The sequence below is a fragment of the Triticum aestivum genome, chromosome 1B (genome assembly GCF_018294505.1).
Source record: "Triticum aestivum cultivar Chinese Spring chromosome 1B, IWGSC CS RefSeq v2.1, whole genome shotgun sequence".
NCBI classification, from domain to species: domain Eukaryota; kingdom Viridiplantae; phylum Streptophyta; class Magnoliopsida; order Poales; family Poaceae; genus Triticum; species Triticum aestivum.
This window is the reverse complement of record NC_057795.1, coordinates 572,014,603-572,039,191: the sequence shown is the minus strand read 5'-3', so window position 1 is coordinate 572,039,191 and position 24,589 is coordinate 572,014,603. Positions and strand designations below refer to the sequence as shown.

Below are 24,589 nucleotides of genomic sequence, written 5' to 3'. Positions count from 1 at the left end.
AAAGGACGTTGGGCATCTTGCCCAACATGGCGCCTCCGCACTCCGCTTGAGTGCCCTTCACTACCTTCGGCTTGACATTGAAGGTCTTGAGCCACAAGCCGAAGTGGGGCTGGATGCAGAGGAAGGCCTCGCACACGACGATAAACGCCGAGATGTTGAGGATGAAGTTCAGCGCCAGATCATGGAAATCCAGGCCGTAGTAGAACATGAGCCCCCGGACAAAGGGGTGAAGTGGAAAGCCCAGTCCGCGGAGGAAGTGGGGAAGAAAAATGACCCTCTCATGGGGCCTGGGGGTGGGGATGAGCTGCCCCTCGTCGGGCAGCCGGTGCGCAATGTCGCCGGACAGGTAGCCGGCGCTGCGCAGTCTTTCGATGTGCTCCTCCGTAACGGAGGAGGTCATCCACTTGCCTCCCGCTCCAGACATGACTGGGGAAGGTTGAGACGAGATGTGCGGGCTTGGGCGCTGGAGCTCGAGTGCGCGGAGATGGATAATCAAAGGAGGAAGAAGGCGTAGGTGAAAAGGTGAATCCTTATCCCTTATATGGGCGGGCGAAGTCTACGCGTCCCCCACCGGCCTGGTAAAACTCGCTTATCCCCCAAGCGTCACCATCAATGACGCGGTTGGGTTACCCATGTCCGTATTGATGAGAATCCCGGATTAAGGGGGAACACGATCTCTGCTTCGACAAGATGTGCCAAGGAAACCGCTTCGCTAAATGCGCTGAGGTGGTAGAGTAAAAAACGATTCAAGTAATGGCTTGGTAGTGGCGTGACGTCATGCCGCAAAAAACGTCAGCAGATTGAACTTGTGTATATATTATTCTCTCTACGGTGGAATGTGGAATTTATTTTGCAGAGCCGGACACTATATTGGTGTTCACAATCTTCTATCATTCAGAGGAGGAACCCGCCTTGCAATGCCAAGCAATATACGCGCCGGACTTATCGTCATTGAAGCCTGGTTCAGGGGCTACTGAGGGAGTCCTGGATTAGGGGGTGTTCGGATAGCCGGACTACCATCATCAGCCGAACTATCATCGGCCGGACTATCATCATCGACCGGACTCCAAGACTATGAAGATACAAGATTGAAGACTTCGTCCCGTGTCCGGATGGGACTTTCCTTGGCGTGGAAGGCAAGCTTGGCGATACGGATACGTAGATCTCCTACCATTGTAACCGACTCTATGTAACCCTAGCCCTCTCCGGTTTCTATATAAACCGGATGGCTCTAGTCCGTAGGACAACAACAACAACCATTACAATCATACCATAGGCTAGCTTCTAGGGTTTAGCCTCCTTGATCTCGTGGTAGATCCACTCTTGTAAACATCCACAAGATCAATATCAATCAAGCAGGACGTAGGGTTTTACCTCCATCAAGAGGGCCCGAACCTGGGTAAAACATCGTGTCCCTTGTCTCCTGTTACCATCCGCCTAGACGCACAGTTCGGGACCCCCTACCTGAGATCCGTCGGTTTTGACACCGACAGCGATAGTTATATATCGGCCGTTGATTTTAACTTCTTGTTCACATCATACCTTGTAACCGATTATCACCAATCGGCTTTAAAGAGATGGGAATGAACCCGTTCCTTGTAGCACTAAGGAAATCAAACTCCGAGAGGTCACGCCCTGTTAAGCAAGTTACATCGGGATGATTCCAATCCACCGATGCATCGGCCAAAGCAACACAAGCCGAATTATCCGCGTGAATGATTTCTACCTCATCATCGATCCATTGTATTAAAAATTGATGCATGGTAGACGACACACATTGGTTAGCATGAACCCAATCGTGACCTAATATAACATTATAGTTACCTTGCACCTCGGTGATGAAGAATGTGGTGGCCAAAGTTTTGCTTCCCACGGTGAGTTCCATGCACATCACACCTTTGGCCTCTGTCTTTTCTTTACCCTCGAATCCATTAAGTACCATATTGGTCTTCATCAATGCATCATCATCTAACCCCAACTTTTTGAAGACCGAGTAGGGCATAAGATTTACCACAGCACCACCATCAACGAGCATCCTAGCAACCGGCAATCCGTTAATATGACCTTTGAGGTACAATGGCTTCAAGTGTTTCACCGGTTCTCTTGGCTTCTCGAAAATAGCATTCTTAGGACCAAAATTCAGCCGGGCTACCTCCCCTTCTTCACCTATAGCACGAAACTCGGCAGGTAAGTAATATACCATATTAATATCCATACCTTCCCGAACCGGCGTAGATTCATAATCCACCATCTCGTCTTCATCTCCCAATGTGTATATTGGGCTTAAAGATTCCTCAATTGAAGGGGATGTTTCAGGTAGTGTGGACGATGTAATAGGGGTCGCATCATCCTCTTTTGGTGGTGAAGATGTTGCTGCAGCTAATGTAGAAGCATCTGTGTTTTGTTTTTGTTTAGGCCTCCACACTTGTTTTGTGAGTGCCATGGGCCGAATTTCACTAAACAATTCGTCCCTTTGCCTCTCCTCTTTGTGTTCTACCTTCTCGTGGTTCCTCATGCGTTGTAACCTCCTTTTCATGGTCTTAGTTAAACCGAGAGGACACCACTTAGGTTGAGTATATTTGGGATCCCTTGGTTTGGCCTTGCTTGTGCTCACCTCATGATCATCAACCATGGAACCCTGCTGAACAATAACAATATCACCATTAGAAGTAGCTAGATTACCAACAACCGGCTTTTTGATCTTGTTTTGCTTGTTGCATTCTGAAAATTCCGCATTAGGTGACTTAACATGCCACACTTTTTTATTGTCCTTACTTGGAGAATTTTCTGTTGGCCGATTAGCACCATAACTCAAACGGCCTTGGGTGGGATAATAAAGCCTCTCACGAGCAGGCCTTCTAGGTGTTGTCCACCCCATATGGAAAGCATAAGGAGCCATTGGGGGCTGCCCCCATCCTCCATTGAAGTCTCTCATGTAATATGGTGCATAGGAGGGTTGTGACATCCATGGTGTCGGTGCCCATGACCCATATGGCCTTGCATAGCGTCGAAACTCTTGCTCCGGAAGCGATCTTGAACGCTTCGAATGTGATGGCCGATTAGAGCTAGCACCGGCCGCTTGACTTGCATATTTGGATAGCAGCATATCAAAAGTTGGCTTGATTCGCTTGTGCTTAGCTTCACTCTTTCCCCACTTGCCAACTTCTGAATTCTTGGGCTTGATAAATTTAACATGAGTATCTTCTTGTACTTGTGGTTGCCCCCCGGGTACGGGATTTTTTATGGTGATCTTCAATACTTCCTTGCCATCGGGTTGCTTATCAAGCACAACCTCTCTTCCCAAGACTTTGTCGCCCTCCTTGCCTTTCCTGGGTTCACCAATAACAACATTATCTTTATTAGCAGATTCGGCTATGCTAGGCTGAATTAACATTTTCTTTCCCTCCAAGTCCATGGTGTTCATCGGAAAGGGCTGTTTATCAACTTGCATCTCAACAAAATTCAATCGTCCGTCATTAATGGCCGATTGTATCTGTCGTCGAAAAACATTGCAATCATTAGTAGCATGAGAAAATGAATTATGGTACTTGCAATAAGCACGTCGTTTTAGCTCCTCAAACAGCGGTATGGTGTGTGATATTCTAATCATCTTGTCTTGCAAGAGAGCATCAAATATTTTATCACACTTTGATATATCAAAAGTGAACCTCATATCCTCATCACGATTCTTGCGAATCGGCTTAAGAGCATTGCACATATAGGGTTTGGTCTTTGAGGACCAAACGAATTCAGTAGTATGGACATCAACCTCATCGTCCGAATTATCATCATTGTGTTCAATCATATGCATTCTAGGACGATCGGTTGTAGACCTATGAACCTCTTTACTTCGACTCTCTTGAGTCAACGCCTTTTGCAAGACTTGGTTAATATTCAAAAACTCATAACTTTCCAACCTCTCTTTAATGTGAGTTTTTAAACCATTAAGAACAAGATCCGCCAAGTCTCTCTCAGTTATCACTAAGCTATAACATCGGTTCTTTATATCTCTAAATCTCTTGACGTAATTGGTGACCGATTCATCATGTTTCTGCCTAACCGATGTAAGATGTGACAACTTTAGCTCATTATCGCCGCTATAAAAGTGATCATGAAACTTTTGCTCTAATTGCGACCATAGGAGAATTGAGCCATGTGGTAAAGCAGCAAACCATGAAAATGCGGTACCAGTTAAAGACAAGGGAAATAAACGCACTTTCAACTCTTCTATGGAACCTGCTTCACCCAACTGTGCTAGATACTGACTCACATGCTCCCAAGTTGTTTTCGTATCCTCACCACTAAATTTAACAAAATCAGGAACCTTATAACCTTGAGGGTAAGAAATTGCATCGAAGTGTTCAGGATAAGGCTTTTGATACACACGACTCTTTACTTTCGGCTCGTTTCCGAAAGTTTCTAAAAACATCTTATGCAAATCCTCCCTTAATTTAGCTAAAATTGGATCCGAGGTAGATGAAGATGTTTGTGGCAATGACATAGGAGCAACCTGAGTACTAGCTATTGGTGCAACTTGTGGGATGGGCGCCGAACCATAATTCGGCGGAAAACCAAACATATTTGCGCCTATGGGTGGTGTGACAAAATGATTCGGCGTTGACGCCGAATTGGGCACACTCATAATAGGATTAGGGTATGTAGGTGTAGTCACAAGCTGGTTGGTTTGACTAGGGTAAACATTCAACGACATACTATATTGTTGTTGTATAGGAGGTGCCGATGAAATAGGTAAAGTTGGACTAGCATTTTCAGATACACCAACAGTACCACTAGACGGAGGCATATTTTCTGAGCATTAGCACTAGCCACAAACGAATTGTATGCCATCACATTACCCTTGCTAACAAGACTTTCAATCACAGCCACTTGCTCCGGAGAAAAAACTTTACTCACAGTGATTATATCTTGTTCGTCGATGAGGGGAGGAAAATTGACGTTTCCAACCGGAGTGATGTTGCCTTGACGGTCCTTCTTGAAACTTAAAAGAAACGCTTCCAAATCCTCCTCCTGGCGCTTCTTCTTGAGCGCCTCAAAAGCTTCTTCATGCTGCTTCTTGCGCGCTTCGTAGGCTTTGCGATGCTCATCCGATAGTTCATCAAGACCGCTTAATGATGTTATCGGCGTCAACTTCTGAGGGCTGGGGGAGATTAGACATGGTTGATGATGATTCTTGATCTTTCGTCCCCAGCGGAGTCGCCAAAAAGTGTGTTCGCACACGAACACGTCACCGTGTACCTCCGACGCCGAGGGTGATGCACCGCAGCTCACGTCGAAGGAGACCCGTCCGGAAGCGCGGTACGCAAGCAATCCGGCGGGCGCTTTTGAGCACCCAAAACCCCACGCGCCCAGGAGGGACCCCGTCTGGACGCGCGGCGGCTATGCGCTGCCCTAGGTCGGTTCGCCCGCCCCTAGAGCCTCGAGGATCGCTGCCCTTCAACGAAGAACGAACGAAGAACGAGAGAGAAAGAACAAGGGAGAGATGTAAAACTAGGGTAAAAAGTAGATTGATTGTTCGATTGTGTGTTGTTGTTCAATCGGCCGTCACCCCTTAGGTATATAAGAGGCGGCTGGACTTCCCGTGCAAGGAAAAGGCTTGGATTCACGTCCAAAACCCTAGTCAAATTCGGATTGGTCTTGTCCGAACTTTCCAAAACTGTTCGGTTTAAACTGGCTGCACCTTGCGGGTCTTTTTTGTGGTGGTAAACAATCTCGGATGAGAACGAGTCCAAAAGCAATCTTGACCGTTTCGACGATACGAACAACTTTCATGTTGAACGTTTTTTGATCAGAGGTCATCTTAAGGGTCAAATAGCTCGCGCAAAAAATCTCTTTACTCGCGCTACCAATCAGACATGGCGTCTGGTGGGGCGCGCCATATTTCGCCTCGTGACAGGGCTGCACTCCGATTGCTCTAACTTTTGCATACGAACTCGGATTTGGACGATTGTTATATCAAAATCGATCGTTTCGACGAGACGAAGACAATCCGTGTAGATCATTTTTCCATTTGAGGTCGTCTTGGGGCTTAACCGGCCAAACTGTACTCTGAATATAAGTTCTTAGTACTTTGAGCGTAGTTTCGGCCTTCGAGATGAAATCGGACGGCGATGACCCAAACTTCAAAGATATTCATATCAACAATACGGAACTCTTTCATGAAGATCACTTCTTCGTTTGAGGTCATCTTAAATAAGTTATTGACCGTGCCAAAATCTGGTGTCAACACCTGGCCTGCGCCTGGAATGTTCACAAGTTCTTTGCCTGTCTAGGTGAGCCTCGTAAGTGGGTGTTTGTTTCCTACCCTGGCCTGCTACTCTGCCTTTTAGTGATTAGCATATTTTTCTCAGAAGCGGACCATACCTCTCTTGGATTTAATCAGTGCCAGGCTAGCCTGGACAAAGACTCTTATTTAATTCATCTTCACCAGGCTAATCTCACGGGTGAGGTAGCTAGACCAGGCAGGTACTTTTTGTCTCCGGCACAAACCAACAACAACCAGGCTTTGACCCGCACGGCACTTGTGATGATCAAACGCGGGAGCCAGAGCTCCGGCCGGAAAATGCAGATGACCAGGAAGGAGGACTAAAGGCATGAAGGATGTTGCATAGTGGAGAGAAATCGAGCTAAGGATGTAAACCGGGTCCCGTTTAAGTCCATTTTATATGATGTAATAGAATAACAAAGTTTTTTTCTTGGGTAAAAGTAAATATTGAGCTTGCTAAAACAAACTAAATAGATCTTGCAAGCGCCGTTTATTTGTGTGCCTCAGACCCGGCATTCGCCTCAGATTTTTGACACCCCTTCATCAAGTGGATATGAGTAGCGGCAGGGCAGATGTTGCCGAAATGGCGGCTTCAGACTTACCGATGTATTACTTTGTAAGGTCATTATGAATAATTAATAAAGTGACCGCATACATCGTCTAGATGCAGAGGACAGGAGTCATCCTTCTTAAAAAAAAATAAAGGTCGAGCAAGGAGGTTTATTGATTACCATGGGTGTAGATTGGTTGTGGTTCACCGGAGGCGGCCAAGGAGTTCTTTAGGGTCAATGTTTAGGAAGTGGCAGCTAGCCTGTCGAAGTCCGCTTCCGTGTACAAACGAATGGAATATAAATCCAGCGAAATGTCCTCTTATTGGTGTAACTATGGTTATTCTATCCAATCTGGACGTTTATGGATCTCTTGAGCATGGATCAGAACAGCAGTGCAGTTTCTTATGCTTTTTTAGCTTTTTCTGAATCTTGGAACGTTGTATGTTTTTGGTTTTCATGCAATGGAACAGTGGAGATACTCCCTGATCTTCTAAAAATAATAAACACTGGGTTTTTGGAGCCTATCGTCGCTAGCTACGTCTCTCATGGTCAAATCTGATCATCACTTCTCATGATTCACTCCCATGGTGGTGGGATATGCATGTACACTTCGCTCTAGCATATTTACAGCAAGAAGGTTTATTGCAAGATAATACAATAAAAAATAAATAAAAAAAGAGTGATATGTACATACCAGGTAGCTTCCATGAAGACGATGATGGTTACAAACCAGAAGTCCTTCTGCTTGATCAGAGTGGAGAATCCACCGAGCAGCACCACGGTGGCCCAGGCGAAAGCCAGCGCACCACAGCCACTCATCAGTTTGTAAAAGAACGCCATCCGGACGGCCATGGTATTGAGCTTCTCTTCCGGCAGCTTAAGATCATGTTTCCGAGGTTGGTGCTGGCTGTTTTCGTGATTGAGTTCTGCTTTACTCGGCTGCTCCATTGCTCTGGCCTCTCTCTCTCTCTCTCTCTCTCTCTCTCTCTCTCTCTCTCTCTCTCTCTCTCTCTCTCTCTCTCTCTCTCTCTCTCTCTCTCTCTCTCTCTCTCTCTCTCTCTCTCTCGACCAGGGGCACCGTCATTTTATAGTGTCCATGCGTGGGTTCTTTCATCTTGCAAACGCGGGATTCCTCCACTTGATTTCCACCGTAGGATGCAATTCTCCGCGATGTGTGCGGATTGGTCAACGAAACATTTTTTTTACCGATACCAAGTTAGGCTGAGCTGGAGGTTCGTTTTCTAAGCGGCAGCGCCTTGGCAGCTATAGCTAGTTTAGTGGCATAAAGAACCGTTACGAATTCCTTTTCTTTGCCATAGGCTTATTGTGAGAAAGCAATGAGCTGTCCTTCTCGAGCGGGGCTGTGTTTGAGTGTTGGGTTGGATGATAATGGTGGGCTCCAAATTTACATCTTTGTATAAGAATGGTGGCCCGTAACCCATCGCTATAGGAAAGCCTCAACCACCCTTGGTTACGTCAGAAGGGCACACGCAGGTGCATGCGCAAGCTCAGAGCCTCATATGTAGTACGTATATACTACTCCGTACTAAAGACACGTTTGAAATGAATGGAGCTTCGTTCGTACTTGGTCAAGTCAAGAAAAATATTACGAGTCTACCTTGGAGCACCCACTACCGCCAGTTTGCATGGGATCCGTCTGAATAAACACAAATGACTTGACCATTAGCCGTACTGTCAATTGGTATAGTGTATCTCCCTTCGATAGCTAATTGCTCTTTTACAGTTAATGACCTTTCTCATCACTAAATTCTATTGAATTCATGCACCAATCAACTCTTCTAAAAGTTTGAACTAATGGACAGAAGTCCGAACTGATGGAGAGGGGCGGACAATATATTTCAACATATTCATGAATTTTGCGGTGTATATTCATCAGAACAGTGTACAGCAAATCAACAACACACCGGGAGACTAATATTCAATGAAAACTTCATGAAAACCATATTTTAAAGTTTCGAAAAAATCTAAAAATTACGGGATGTTAAGAGGGTGATGTTTTATTGTCATGTAAAATTTCAAGTTGAAACACATTACGAGATGTGAGCTATAGAAAAGACAAATTCTGCCCTAAATAGTGACACTCTTGTTTGACACTATTCAATGCTGATTTTGTCTTTTTCATAACTCACATCTCGTAATGTGTTTCAACTTGAAAGTTTCTGTGGCAATAAAACATCATCCTCTTAACATCCCGTATTTTTTCAGATTTTTTTGGAACTTCAAAACTTCTTCTCGTGGTTTTCACCGGTTTCTGTATGATATTCTCCCTACATTGGGGGGGGGGGGCTATAGTCTAGAAAAATGGCATGGAGTTGGCTTGAACAGAAATGGCGAGAGAATTGCAGAAAATCAACACATTGAAGCGTATATTTGCAGAAAACACTCTTTTATGAATTTGGGACAAAAAACACCAATTCTTGGTCTAATCTTTTGCAGAAAACACTGATTGGTTGATTTAGGCATTTTAACCACGATTATGACCCGTGGAGCCCGCATTTGATGAGGTGGCGTAACGGTTTGCAACAGATAACGCAGGCTGGTATTTTTCGCAAAGAACCCCTCTCTCTGAAAAAAATTCCTCCCCACCCCTGTCCAATCGGGATCGGAGGCCACCGCCCCCAAACTGCACTGCCAGGCCATGGTGCTCGTCGCATCCTTTCTGCTGAGTGTAGCACCGGAGCGGCCACAAGCAGCGATGGCGGTGCGCCGCACTAGAGCAAGCAGCGGAGGGCGGCGCAGACCACTGGTCAAGCAGCGGCGCCGGCGCGACCGCGAGTAGCGGCGGTGACGCGCGGCAGAGGTGCGGCCGCGAGTAGTGCGAGCAGCAGCGATGGCGCACAGCAGCGGCGGGATGCACAACAGCGGTGCGGCCGTAGGTAGTGCAAGCAGCAACAGCGACGTACAATAGCGGCGGGCAGCTGTGCGGCCGCGAGCAGCAGTGGCGCGCATCACTGGTCAAGCGCGTCGACGCGTAGCAGCGGCGAGTTAAGCGGGCTCACAGCCTCCCAAGAGCTCCGACGAGGTGAGCTTGTAGCAGCCACACGCCTGTGCCGGTGCCCTCTACTCCCGCCGGCAACCCAAAATCCATAGATGGAGAAGATTGCTTTTTGTTTTTTGCTTGAAGGTTGTCCTTGTAAAATTACGGGACTGTTTTGTAAATCTAGAAAATCCCTCATCTACGTCGTCTATTGTGAACCGTTACGCCAAGTCACCAAAAATGAGGGCCCTGTTGGGGTTATGATCCTGACAGTGAGTACTAGGGGTACAAATAAGGTGCAGAGACTAGCTACGGCGTAGGTGTAACACTCCGTGTTTAACGAGTTCAGGCCCCTCACTCGGTGGAGGCAAAAGCCCTACGTCTCGTGCCCTGAGGCTTGCTTTGATTTGATGGGTATAGTTACAGCGAATGGACGTGCTCGGCTATGGGTAGGTGTCGGTGTCAAAATCGGCGGATCTCGGGTAGGGGGTCCCGAACTGTGCGTCTAAGGCTAATGGTAACAGAAGGCGGGGGACACGATGTTTACCCAGGTTCGGGCCCTCTCTATGGAGGTAAGAGCATCTCCAGCCGTTCGGCCCCTAGGGCGCCGAAAAAGAGCGTCCTGGGGGTGCGCCGGCAATAAACTCGATGCCGGGGGCGGTTCGGCACCCAGCTGTCGCCCCCAGGCGCCAAATTCAGCCCAGCTTTCGGCCCAAATATGTCCAAAAACAGCCCGATAACTGCGTGAATCGGCCCATATTCGGCACGGTTCGGCGGGTTTCGGCGTGAATTTTCGCAAACAAATAGGAATCAATTAGCTCCTCACATAGTTCAGCGTGTTTCGGCGTGTTTCATCACATAAATCAAATAGTTCGCCACAAATTATATCGTTTAACAAATAAAAACTCAAGTTTCATCACATGTCATTCCCGGCCTCGCCCTTGAGCCTCCATAGTGCTCCACCAGATCGTGTTGCAGTTCTTGATGCACCTGTAGGTCTCGGATCTCCTGACGCATATTGATGTAGTCAGTCCAGTTTGCCGGTAGCTGATGATCAACTTGGGCAAGAGGACCCTGCCTGTGGTATGGTTTAATGTCAAACACTGGCTCTTCCTGCTCGCTCTCAATGATCATGTTGTGCAAGATGACATATCAAGTCATGATCTCCCACATTTGATCTTTCGAACAGGTCTGAGCAGGGAACCGGACAACAGGAAATCGAGATTGGAACACACCAAATGCCCGCTCGACATCCTTCCTGCAAGCCTCCTGAATCTTCGCAAACCAGGTGTTCTTGCCTCCTGGCACAGGGTTTGAGATGGTCTTCACAAATGTCGACCATCTCGGATAGATGCCATCAGCTAGATAGTACCCCTTGTTGTACTGCCGTCCATTGACCTCGAAGTTCACCGGAGGAGAATGACCTTCAACAAGCTTGGCAAAGACTGGGGAGCACTGCAAGACGTTGATATCATTGTGAGTTTCCTAGCATCCCAAAGAAAGAGTGCCAAATCCAGAGGTCCTGTGTGGCCACTGCCTCAAGCACCACACTTCAACCGCCTTTGGCACCTTTGTACAACCTCTGCCAAGCAAATGGACAATTCTTCCATTTCCAATGCATGCAGTTGATGCTTCCAAGCATCCCAGGAAATCCTCTTGCTTCATTCTGTGCTAGGATCCGAGCAGTGTCTTCCGCATTGGGTGTTTGCAAGTACTGCGGTCCAAACACTGCCACCACTGCCATGTAGAACTTGTAGAAACACTCAATGGGGGTGGCCTCGGCCATGCGCCCATAGTCGTCTAGTGAATCAACGGGAGCTCCATATGCAAGCATCCTCATAGCTGTCGTGCACTTCTGGATCGAGGTGAATCCAAGTGTGCCGGTGCAATCCTTCTTGCACTTGAAGTAGCTGTCGAACTCCCGGATGGAATTCACAATCCGGAGGAAAAGCTTTCGGCTCATCCGATAACGGCCCGAAATGTTTTCTCACCGTGCAATGGAGCGTAGGCGAAGTAGTCCGAGTAGAGCATGTAGTAGCCTTCCAGACGATGCCGGTTCTTTGCTTTCATCTGCCCAAGTGCCGAGCCACCTCGCCGCGGCTTCTCACTGCTCGCGAGCAGGCCGGCGAGCACCATGAGATGCTCCTGCTTCTGGACGTCGACTTCGGCTTCCTCATCCAGCAACGCCATGAGCGCCTCCTCATCTTCGGAGTCCATCGCCAGGCTAAACAATTCACCGAACACCTTGTGGGCGAGGTGGGTGCAAGCCCGCGGGCACACATGCCATGCGCGGCTGGAGCGCCGGAAAAGGTGCCCGGGGCGGCGGCGAAGAGGCTGCCTCGACGACGCTCCTTTTTCCCGGCTGGAGACAGTCTAACTAGCTGCGGCGGGCGGTGGTCGGTGTCGGTGTCAAAACCGGCGGATCTCGGGTAGGGGGTCCCGATTTGTGTGCCTTAGGCTGATGGTAACAGGAAGCAAGGGACACAATCTTTACCCAGGTTCGGGCCCAACCCTACTTCCTGCTTGATTAATGTTGAAGATATGAGTAGTACAAGAGTAGATCTACCACGAGATCGTACAGGCTAAACCCTAGAAGCTAGCCTATGATGATTATGATTGTAATTGTGATCGATCTTCTAAGGACCAACCTCTCTAGTTTATATAGACACTGGAGAGGGCTAGGGTTTACATGGAGTCGGTTACAAGGAAGGAAACACAATATCCAGATCGCCAAGCTTGTCTTCCACGCAAAGGAGAGTTCCATCCGGACACGGGACGGAGTCTTGAGTCTTGTATCTTCACGCTCCAATAGTCCGGACGATGTATATAGTCCGGCTGTCCGGAAACCCCCTAATCCAGGACTCCCTCAGTAGCCCCTGAACCAGGCTTCAATGATGATGAGTCCGGCGCGCAGTCTTGTTTTCGGCATTGCAAGGCGGGTTCCATCTCCGAATACTCCAAAGTTCCTGTTACGACAAATAGTGTCCGGCTTCTCATTAATGTTGTACTCCTCGACTTCAGTGCCTCAATAATGACCAGTCCCACGTGTCGAGCGAATGCGAGGAGCCGAGGCTTTTTCGCATTTGCCACCCCCGATCCTCCGGGCCAGCCGTCTATTTGAAGAGATGGGGATTCTCAGATCTAAACCTCACTCTCCCCCCTCGAGCAAGCATCCAACAGAGCGCTCCGGAAAAACCATTCCAACATGGCCGGTCATCGCAGCTCTTCCACTCGCTCTCTTCGCTCCAAGCCGGGGGGACTGGGAAGAGTGTTCAATTCCTCATAGCCGTTTGATAGAGCTACAAACCCAAGGGTTTCTTCCACCGGCGTTCATGGTCCCCATCCGAGCCAGAATAGCCACCTATAATGGCGGGGAACAAGCGGAGGGGTCTCCTAATCCATCTCCAGAGGAGCGAATATGCCTCATCCCGCATCTGCTAAGGGGCTTTGGGTTTCCTATCCACCCGTTCCTTCGCGGGCTCCTGGAGTTCTACGGCCTCCAGTTGCACAACCTTACCTCTGCCTCCGTACTACATATAGCAGGGTACGCCGCCCTTTGCGAGCTATTTCTAGGATGCGAGGCTCACTTCGGGTTATGGAAGAAGCTGTTCTGCCTTGTCCCCCGCAACCAGGGAGAATCCCTATGTCAAGTGGGCGGGGTCGAAGTATGGCGCATTGCCGAGACCGGATACCTATCCGGCACTCCCAAAAAGGCACCAGAGAACTGGCCTTCGGAGTGGTTTTACATTGATGACGTTCCCCTTCCGGATCCAGTTCGGACAGGTCTCCCCAAGTTCAGTAACGCCCCGCCGTGGGCACGTCTAAGCTGGCGCCCCCGAGGCCCCCAAGAGGAGGATACCAGGGAAATACACTTCCTGATGAACAGGATAAAGTTACTGGCCAAGTCTAGACTGACGATACTCGAGGTCATGACGATATGTATAATGCGGGGAGTGCAACCGCTTCAATATCGGGGCAAGCCCATGTGGCACTTCAACGGGGAAGACGATGCCAACCGCTGTGGCCGTAAGGGCCCGGACTCCACCACTGCTCTGGCAAGAATATTGTCCGATTTATACAAAGGATAAGAGGAAGAATTCCTTCACATTAAACCGCAGGATGGATTCTCCATGTACAACCCCCCAAACTGGGTAAGTCGTCATTCCCTTCCCTGCTTCTCTTTTTGTGGCGTTCTTCGCTAAGATTATCTGCCTCGCCATTTCCGAGCAGGAACTAAGGAGGGCCGTAGAAGGAATCTCCAGCCCCTCCCCGCAGCCAAAGGACCCCGGAAGGGCCCTGGACCCAGGACTCGAAGAAGATCCGGATACGACCGTGGAGCTTGTCAACGGGATATTTTATCAGGCGAGCCGTGATGGCGCCTCAGTGGCTATTGTTGCCAATTATCCCGGACTGCTACCTACATCGCGTGTAAGCCAAGCCGAAAATCCTATCCTCCGAAGAGGACTCCTTTGTGATGCCATGCCTTTCCCCTGAAGTGTCGTCTTTTCAGAGACGACGGTCGGAGCGCAGGGCCGAGCCCCTAGGGACCCGTCGGCCGTAGGCATCCGGATTAGGCAGGCTCAAAAGGAAGGTGGTTAGGGTTGAAACGCCACTACAGAGGTAAGGCAAAAACCTATCCTGCAATTATTGTATTTGAAGTATAACAGCGCCCTTCGCGTCCTGGCAGGAAGAGGAGTAGCCGGACTATATCTGGGGATCCTGCCAATCACGCCTCCACCCCGGATTCCAGAACCGGTTTCGAGAGAGGAGGCGGACGTGGGGCCGATGCCGCATAGTTCTCCGACAGAGGACGAAGATATGCTCTCTGCCACGAATTCCGAAGTAGAGAGCGCCATGAATCACCGGTGTCGACGGGCCGTACTTTGCAACAACATCTTTTCCGAAGAAGCATTTAATGCTTTCAATTCGGGAGACACATACATCCGAGCTGCTCAAGGCGGGCTTGCCCGAGCGACGGATCAGTATACCAAAGATATATGGGTAAGAAAGTTTGATAAGCATGTATAGCAGTAGCCCCTGAGACTTGAAACGGTTGGAACAACTGTTTTAAGGATCAATTTGTGCACAGGTCCTTGTAGATAAGAATGAGCAATTGTCTCGGGAGCTGGAGGAGTGAAAGGCCCAGCCGAGGGCCACGGTTGCCAAGTTAGAGGAATCCTAGAAGGCCTCATCTGGTAACATTTGTCTCGATTGTACAAAGATGCACCAGTTAGTAAGTGGCCGGTATGACGAGTCTAACAGAAAATTCTGCAGATAACCCCGGGATGAATCCGGAGGGCAGAAGGGATGACGAGTCGCATCTCCAAAGGTAGCTGAAGGCTGGCGAGCGCATTCTTACGCAAGTTAAGCAGGAGAAGAATAATCTTCAAGATGCCAATGTTTGGCTGGACGTGGAATTGAAAGACGTCCACGTGCAGCTGGCGGACTCCGTGAAGGAGAACAAAAGGCTTCGACGTGGCATTTATGGTAAGTGCCTAGACGAATTGTGGTGCGATTCGGCGTGGTCCGCAGCCCCCAGAGTACGGAGTCGAGCTCTTCGACCCAGTGCGTGTCCGACTCTGTCAAGGACCGCACCAGTTTGGGTTTGATGCCACTCATGATGAGACCGTTTGCCCGTTTGACCTGACCTTTTGTTTGAGGATGGTAGACGGAAGCGTAGTCGAGCTTAATGCCCATTTTGCCGCACCAAGTTTTCACTTCATCGGCTGTGAAATTTGAGCCATTATCAGTGATGATGCTGTGGGGGACACCGTATCGGTGTACGACCCCGAATATGAAGTCTATTACTGGTCCGGATTCGGCCGTTTTGACTGGTTTGGCTTCTATCCATTTGGTGAACTTGTCCACCATGACCAATAAGTATTTTTTCTTATGGCTTCCTCCTTTAAGAGGTCCGACCATATCCAGCCCCCAGACCGCGAAGGGCCAAGTTATGGGGATTGTCTGGAAAGCGGTAGGGGGCATATGACTCTGATTGGCGAAGAGCTGGCAACTGACACAATGTTGGACAAGGTCCTGTGTGTCTGCTCGGGCCGTCGGCCAATAGAAGCCTGTACAGAAGGCCTTGCTAACTAGTGCCCGAGCCGCGGCGTGATGCCCGCCCAATCCAGCATGGATTTCAGCCAAGAGCTGCCGCACTTCCTCTCCGGAGATGCACCTTTGGAGCACTCCGGTCGCGCTTTTCTTATAGAGTTCCCCTTCATGGACTTTGTAAGCTTTAGAACGCCGAACAATGCAACGTGCTTCATTTTGGTCTTCAGGGAGCTCCTGCTTATTTAGGTAGGCCAAGAAAGGCTCAGTCCATGGGGCGATTACATCCATGATTTTGTGGGCCGAGGATGTTATTTCGGTGGTAGAGCCTCCGATTATGTCTGACAGTTCGGAATCTGGGGGTGTATTCGGATCCGAACTGGAGGAGGAACTGTCAGACATAATCAGAGGCTCTACCACCGAAACTGGCATGGGAAGGGGAGTCCGGCAATACTAGCTAGAGTCTGGCCTATATTTGGCGTTGTTAGGACTGGATTATTGGCCAATAAGGTCTTTATTTCGTCGAGTCCGGCCGTGGCTGCATCCGTCCACATGAAGTGTTCAGTGCGCCGAAGAAGGCGGTAAAGAGGTAATGCCTTTTCTCCTAACCTGGAGATAAAGTGTCTCAAAGCAGCCACACATCCAGCTAGTTTCTGGATGTGCTTGAGGTTTGTTGGTATAGCCAACTGCGATAGAGCTCGGATTTTTGCCGGATTCGCTTAAATTCCTCTATTGGAAACGATGAGGCCCAACAGTTTTCCAGAGGGGACACCGAAAACGCATTTTTTCGGGTTTAGCTTGATGTCTTATTTTTGGAGATTATCGAACATAAGCCTCAAGTCATCTATTAGGGTTTCAATGTGTCTTGTTTTTATGACCACGTCGTCCACATATGCCTCCACTGTTTTGCCGATTTGCTTTTCCAGGCATGTTTGGATCATGCGTTGATAGGTTGCGCCGTCATTATTAAGCCCGAAAGGCATAGTGTTGAAGCAGAAAGGGCCATATGGCATTATGAAAGCTGTTGTAGCTTGGTCGGACTCTGCCATCTTTATTTGATGGTATCCAGAGTATGCGTCTAGGAAACACAGCGAGTCGTGTCCTGCTGTGGCATCGATGATTTGATTGATGCGAGGGAGGGGAAATGGATCCTTGGGGCAAGCCTTGTTGAGGTCTTTGAAGTCAACGCATAGGCGCCAAGATTTGTCCTTCTTTGGTACCATTACCAGATTTGCCAGCCAATCCGGATGCTTGATACCTCTGATGAATCCGGCCTCGAGTAGCTTGGCTAGCTCTTCCCCCATTGCTTGCCGTTTGGGCTCTGAAAACCTCCTTAGAGTCTGCTTGACAGGTTTGTATCCTTTTAGTATATTGAGGCTGTGTTCGGCCAATCTGCGTGGGATGCCCGGCATGTCCGATGGGTTCCAGGCAAAAATGTCCCAGTTCTCGCATAAGAAGTCTCGCAGTGCGGCGTCCATTGCGGGGCTCAACTGTGTCCCGATGGAAGCTGTCTTTGTGGGGTCTGTTGGATGGACTTGGAATTTGACTATCTCGTCTGCGGGTTTAAATGAGGTGGACTTGGGTCGCTTGTCGAGTATCACGTCATCCCTGTCCATGGTGGCACGCATTGTTGTTAATTCTTCGGCCACTAGGGCTTCGGATAATGTTTCCAAGGCTAGTGCTGCGGTTTTGTTTTCGGCGCGGAGTGCGATGTCCGGATCATTGGCTAGAGTGATGATTCCATTGGGTCTGGGCATTTTAAGCTTCATGTACCCGTAATGGGGTATAGCTTGAAAGCTCGCAAACGCGTCCCGCCCTAGAAGGGTGTGGTATCCGCTGCCGAAAGAAGCCACTTGGAATGTGATTTCTTCGGACCTGTAATTCTCCGGGGTGCCGAATACCACATCGAGTGTGATTTTCCCTGCACACCGTGCTTCCCGACTAGGGATAATTCCCCTGAAGGTCATGCCACTTTGTTCGATGCGGCTTTTATCAATTTACATCTTTTTGAGTGTTTCTTTGTAGATCAAGTTTAATCCGCTTCCGCCGTCCATGAGTACTTTAGTGAGCCGAAAGCCGTCCACTATTGGGCTAAGGACCAGAGCGGCTGGTGCCCGGACGGTCTGGAATCGAGGTTCGTCACTGGCATTGAAAGTTATAGCAGTGTCGTTCCACGGATTTATTTTTTCCACATGGCAGATTCCAGTGGGGCTCCGATGAGCTCGCTTGCGCCTATTGTTTGAGGCAAAAGTCTCGAAGACTGTTAGCACCGTATTGTGTTCTTTGGCGGGATGTTGTTTTGCTTTATGGCTCACAAGGAGATCCTCGCCACTTTTTGCTACCTGCCGGATTATCCAACATGCCCTAAGGCTATGGGTTGGTGTTGTGTCCGGCGTACTGTGGAGTTTACATGGCCCATTGAGCCATTCTTCCAATACGGTTCCATGCCCTGGGGTGGGCTTCGACTTCTTGGGGATTGGATCGTCTGACTTGCCAGAGTTCGCCCGTTTAGCTCGAACAAAGGTTTTGGTGAGAGCCGGGCTATCCCAAAATTCTTTTTGGGTTTTCCAGGCGCTTTCCATTGCACAGTATTTCTGTACTATGGTTGCTAAGTCAGCAAGGTGTACTATGGCACGGCGACTTATAGCATTAAGGATTCCTTTGTCCGTACAGTTTTTGCAGAAAAGTGAGACTGCATCCTCCTCACGACGGTCCTTGACGTTATTTAACACAAGGAGGAATCTGGCCCAGTAGCGATGTACTGTCTCATGGGGCTCTTGTCTGACATGGGAGAGACGGCTTAAGCACGGGTGGGTGTTCATGGCTGAATCCGGATTCTGATCCGGCCTAGCGCTTAGGGGCAGGGAAGCCTCCGAGTTTGACAGCTCGAGATTCGGGATGTTGCCCGATTTTTCTGACCGAATACCCGATCCTAAGTCCGGGATCTGGGTTATGTCTTCCCTTGAGCGGGAGTCTGGCTCAGTGAGCTCGGAGATCCGAACATGATTCGTCCTCAAAATAGAGGGGTAATCCGTATGTGGTTCCTCCACTACCGCTATCTCATGGGTGGCCGACGGGGATTTAATGTCCCTTTGGTCGGGTTTAAGCCCGATCCGGTCATAGCCCGTAGCGACTCCAAAAGCGGCGATGCGATCCAAGAGCTCATTAAGGGAGGAGAGCTCTAACAGATCCATCGGTTTGGCGAGTTCCGAATTGATGCGAAGGTTATGCGTGACGACCCGAGAGGCCATCGTTGGTGCGACAGCCGATGGGGCGACCATGATAAAGCCGCCAAGTCAGAGAGTTTGGCCTACAGCCAGCGCTCCCCCAGAGGTGATGTTGTCCTTGACAACAAGACGAGCCATCGAGCCTTGCAGCGGCGACACAGAGGAACTCCCAATGAAAGCACCAATGTCGGTGTCAAAACCGGCGGATCTCGGGTAGGGGGTCCCGATCTGTGCGTCTTAGGCTGATGTTAACAGGAAGCAAGGGACACAATGTTTACCCAGGTTCGGGCCCACTCGATGGAGGTAAAACCCTACTTCCTGCTTGATTAATATTGAAGATATGAGTAGTACAAGAGTAGATCTACCACGAGATCGTAGAGGCTAAACCCTAGAAGCTAGCCTATGATGATTATGATTGTAATTGTGATCAATCTTCTAAGGACCAACCTCTCCGGTTTATATAGACAACGGAGAGGGATAGGGTTTACATGGAGTCGGTTACAAGGAAGGAAACACAATATCCGGATCGCCAAGCTTGTCTTCCACGCAAAGGAGAGTTCCATCTGGACACAAGACAGAGTCTTGAGTCTTGTATCTTCACGCTCCAATAGTCCGGACGATGTATATAGTCCGGCTGTCCAGATACCCCCTAATCTAGGACTCCCTCAGTCGGTGCCGGGGTCGGCAGGGTGGCGCAGGGTGGCGGCCGAGCGCATGGGGTAGGAGGGCGAATCTTGGCGGGTGGATTGACTTTTCGCCTGTCAATGTGGACCCAAGAACACTTTTCCCTTGTGCTGGAGCCCCCGAGCACCCCCAGTGCGCCGTGTTCGGCCTGCGAGCGCCGGCCGCAAAAACGGGCCGAGCTGGCAGAATTCGGCATCCTGGGGGCGCGACTGGGCTGTTTTTTCGGCGCTAGCGCAAATAAATCTCCTGGGGAGGCCGTCCTGGGGGCGCGGCTGGAGATGCTCTAATACCCTACTTCCTGCTTGATTGATCTTGATGAATATGAGTATTACAAGAGTTGATCTACCACGAGATCATAATGGCTAAACCCTAGAAGTCTAACCTATGATATTATATAGACACCGAAGGGGGGCTAGGGTTACACAAAGTCGGTTACAAAGAAAGGAATCTTCATATCCGCATTGCCAAGCTTGCCTTCCACGCAAAGGAGAGTTCCATCCGGACACGGGACGGAGTCTTATATCTTGTGTCTTCATAGTCCAACAGTTCAGCCACAGTACAAAGTCCGGCTGTCCGAGGACCCCCTAATCCAGGACTCCCTTAGTAGCTCCCGAACCAGGCTTCAATGACGATGAGTCCGGCACGCAGATCGTCTTCGGCATTGCAAGGCGGGTTCTTTCTCCGAATACTTCAAAGTACCTGACTTAAATAGCAGTGTCTGGCCCTTCATTTAATGATGCGCTTCTCGGCTTCTGTACCTTCGTGATTTCAGCTTCCACGTGTCGAGCCAATACGAGAGGTCGGGGCATTTTTGCATTTACCACCCTGACTGTATAAGAAAATTGTCTATTAAAGAGACGGGGATCTTCAAATCTAATCCCCACTGAGGGAGTCCTGGATTAGGGGGTGTACGGATGGCCGGACTATGACCTTTGGCCGGACTCCCAGACTATGAAGATACAAGATTGAAGACTTCGTCCCGTGTCTAGATAGGACTTTCCTTGGCGTGGAAGGCAAGCTTGGCGATATGATATGAAGATCTCCTCCCATTGTAACCGACTCTGTGTAACCCTAGCCCTCTCCGGTGTCTATATAAACTGGAGAGTTTTAGTCCGTAGGACGAACAACAATCATACCATAGGCTAGCTTCTAGGGTTTAGCCTCTCTGATCTCGTGGTAGATCAACTCTTGTACTACCCATATCATCAATATTAATCAAGCAGGAGTAGGGTTTTACCTCCATCGAGAGGGCCCGAACCTGGGTAAAAACATCGTGTCCCTTGTCTCCTGTTACCATCCACCTAGACGCACAGTTCGGGACCCCCTACCCGAGATCTGCCGGTTTTGACACCGACATTGGTGCTTTCATTGAGAGTTCCTCTGTGTCGTCACCCTTAGGCCCAATGGCTTCTTCGATCGTCAACTACAATGCGGTCCAGGGTGAGACTTTTCTCCCCGGACAGATCTCCATATTCGGCGGCTTCGCACTGCGGGCCAATTCGCTTGGCCATCTGGAGCAGATATAAAGCTATGCCCCTGGCCATTAGGTCAGATTTGGAAGCCTAAACTACACGGCCGACATCCGCGGGGACTTGATCTTCGACGGATTCGAGCCACAGCCGAGCGTGCCGCACTGTCACGATGGGCATGATCTAGCTCTGCCGCCGGACAGCGCCCCGAGCGCCGCTCAGGTGTCCGCTCCGACCATTAGCTCGGAGCCGACTGCGCCAGTCAGGGACGGTTGGTTGGACGCTGCCCCAGGAGCCGCAATCTCTACGGTGATAGAGCCGAATACCAGCCTAGTCCTTTGCAAGGCTCGTGACTCCAAGGTGCCGGGCTCCGTTCCGGACTCCGAATCTTCCGCACCCCTTCCGATCGAACCCGATTGGGCTCCGATCATGGAGTTCACCGCCGCGGACGTCTTTCAGCACTCGCCCTTTGGCGATATCCTGAATTCACTAAAGTCTCTCTCTTTGTCAGGAGAGCCCTGGCCGGACTATGGTTAGCATGGTTGGGATGCGGACGACAAAGAAATTCGAATCCCACCCACCACCCACTTTGTAGCCACTGTCGACGATCTAACCGACATGCTCGACTTCGACTCCGATGACATTGATGGTATGGACGCCGATGAAGGAGACGACCAAGAACCAGCACCTATAGGGCACTGGAAGGCCACCTCGTCATATGACATATACATGGTGGACACCCCCAAAGCAGGCGATGGTGATGAAAAAACGGAGGACGACTCCTCCAAGAAGCAACCCAAGCGCCGACATCAGCAGCGCCGCTCTAAATCCCGCCAAAGCAAGAACGGCGAATCCGGCACCGGAGACATCAACACCCCGGACAGTGCCGAAGACAACCCCCTCCACCAGGATTCAACGCAGGAGGACGAAGGAGCCAGCCCTCATGAGCGAGTGGCGGATAGAGAGGTCGAGGACGACAATTATATGCCTCCCTCCGAAGACGAGGCAAGCCTCGATGACGACAAATTCGTCGTGCTAGAGGATCCCGTCGAACAAGAGCGTTTCAAACGCAGGCTTATGGCCACGGCGAGCAGCCTCAAGAAAAAACAACAACAACTTAGAGCTGACCAAGACTTGCTAGCTGACAGATGGACTGAAGTCCTGGCGGCCGAAGAATATAAACTCGAACGCCCCTCCAAGAGTTACCCAAAGCGAGGCTGCTACCCCAACTAGAGGAGGAAGCAACTAAACCTACATCACCAGCGTACGATGCGCCCGATCGGCCACCCCATGGCCACGACAGAGAGGCCCTTCGGCCCTCAATCCAAGCCGCACCCCGGCGTCGCTCTAAGAATACCAGAGCACGGGGAAACGCAATAGACCCGCGAGACATATTGGAGGATAAGGCAAGGCAAACAAGATCGATCTATGGATCGCGTGGGCGCCCCACATCACGTGACGATAACCGTCATGCCGGATATGATAAATACGGCCAGGCCGAATACAACAGACAAAGCTCATCCAAGCTACGTCGCGATATAGCCCAGTACAGGGGCGCCGAACACCCACTATGCTTCAGAGACGAAGTAATGGATCATCAAATCCCCGAGGGTTTTAAACCCGTAAACATCGAATCATACGATGGCACAACTGATCCCGCGATATCGATGAAGGATTATCTCCTTCATATCCACATGGCCCGTGGTGATGATCTACACGCCATCAAATACCTCCCACTCAAACTTAAAGGACCAGCTCGGCATTGGCTTAACAGCCTGCCAGCAGAGTCAATTAGTTGCTGGGAGGACCTGGAATCCGCATTCATTGACAACTTCCAGGGCACTTATGTGGGACCACCAGATGTCGATGACCTAAGCCACATAATCCAGCAGCCCGAGGAATCGGCCAGAAAATTCTGGACACGGTTCCTAACCAAGAAAAATCAAATAGTCGATTGTCCGGACGCCGAGGCCCTTGCAGCCTTCAGGCACAACATCCGAGACGAATGGCTTGCCCGGCACCTAGGACAGGAAAAGCCGAAATCTATGGCAGCCCTCACAACACTCATGACCCGCTTTTGCGCGGGAGAAGACAGCTGGCTAGCTCGTAGCAATAACATAACCAAGAGCCCTGGCAATTCGGATACCAAGGACAACAATGGCAGGTCATGTCGCAACAAGCACAAGCGCCGCATTAACGGCGACAATACTGAGGATACGGCAGTGAATGCCAGATTCAGAGGCTCTAAACCCGGTCAGCGGAAGAAGCCATTCAAAAGAACCCTCCGGGCTATCCAGTTTAGACTAGATACTCGATCGCTCGTGTCAGATACACGGCACCCCCGAACAAGCAGCCAACCACACCAACAGGGATTGTTGGGTGTTCAAGCAGGCAGGCAAGTTAAGTGCCGAAACCAAAGACAAGGGGCTGCATAGCGATGACGAGGAGGAGCCCCGGCCGCCGAACAACAGAGGACAGAAGGGCTTCCCCCCGCAAGTGCAGACGGTGAACATGATATACGCAACCCATATCCCCAAAAGGGAGCGGAAGCGTGCTCTAAAGGACGTCTATGCGTTGGAGCCAGTCGCCCCAAAGTTCAACCCATGGTCCTCCTCCCCGATCACTTTTGATCGAAGGGACCACCCCACTAGCATTCGTCACGGTGGATTCGCCGCATTGGTCCTAGACCCAATCATCAACGGATTTCACCTCACTAGAGTCCTCATGGACGGCGGCAGCAGCCTAAACCTGCTTTATCAGGATACAGTGCGAAAAATGGGTATAGATCCCTCAAGGATTAAACCCACAAAGACAACCTTTAAAGGCGTCATACTAGGTGTAGAAGCCAGCTGTACAGGCTCGGTTACACTCAAAGTGGTCTTCGGATCCCCGGATAATTTCCGAAGTGAAGAGTTAATCTTAGACATAGTCCCATTCCACAGTGGCTATCACGCCCTGCTCGGACGAACCACATTTGCAGAATTCAATGCGGTGCCGCACTACGCATATCTCAAGCTCAAGATGCTAGGCCCTCGCAGAGTCATCACGGTAAATGGAAACACTTAACGCTCTCTCCGAACGGAGGAGCACACGGTGTCCCTGGCGGCGGAAGTACAGAGTAGCCTCTCAAGGCAATTCTCCAATCTGGGTGTTAAACGTCCGGACAACGTCAAGCGCGCCCAAAGTAACCTCCAACAAAACCGGCTGGCACGTTCCGAGCAAGCATAGCAGTGCGGCCCCAACCCCATCCCTCGCCAGATGGAGATATCGGTACCACGCGTACATAATTACGCTTTGGAAACACCATGGGCATAAGGGGAGGGGCA

The 24,589-nt window shown here is 50.0% G+C and overlaps 1 protein-coding gene across 1 annotated transcript in view; it reads right to left on the bottom strand.

Annotated features, from left to right (window-relative positions):
- The window catches only part of LOC123079926 (uncharacterized), a 36,251-nt gene extending 28,469 nt beyond the window's left edge, over positions 1-7,782 (bottom strand). The window contains exon 1 of the mRNA XM_044502762.1: positions 7,529-7,782. Within this exon, the coding sequence (XP_044358697.1) occupies positions 7,529-7,782 (254 nt within the window). The remainder of the gene's footprint in view (positions 1-7,528) is intronic.
- Between the last annotated feature and the right edge of the window lie 16,807 nt (positions 7,783-24,589).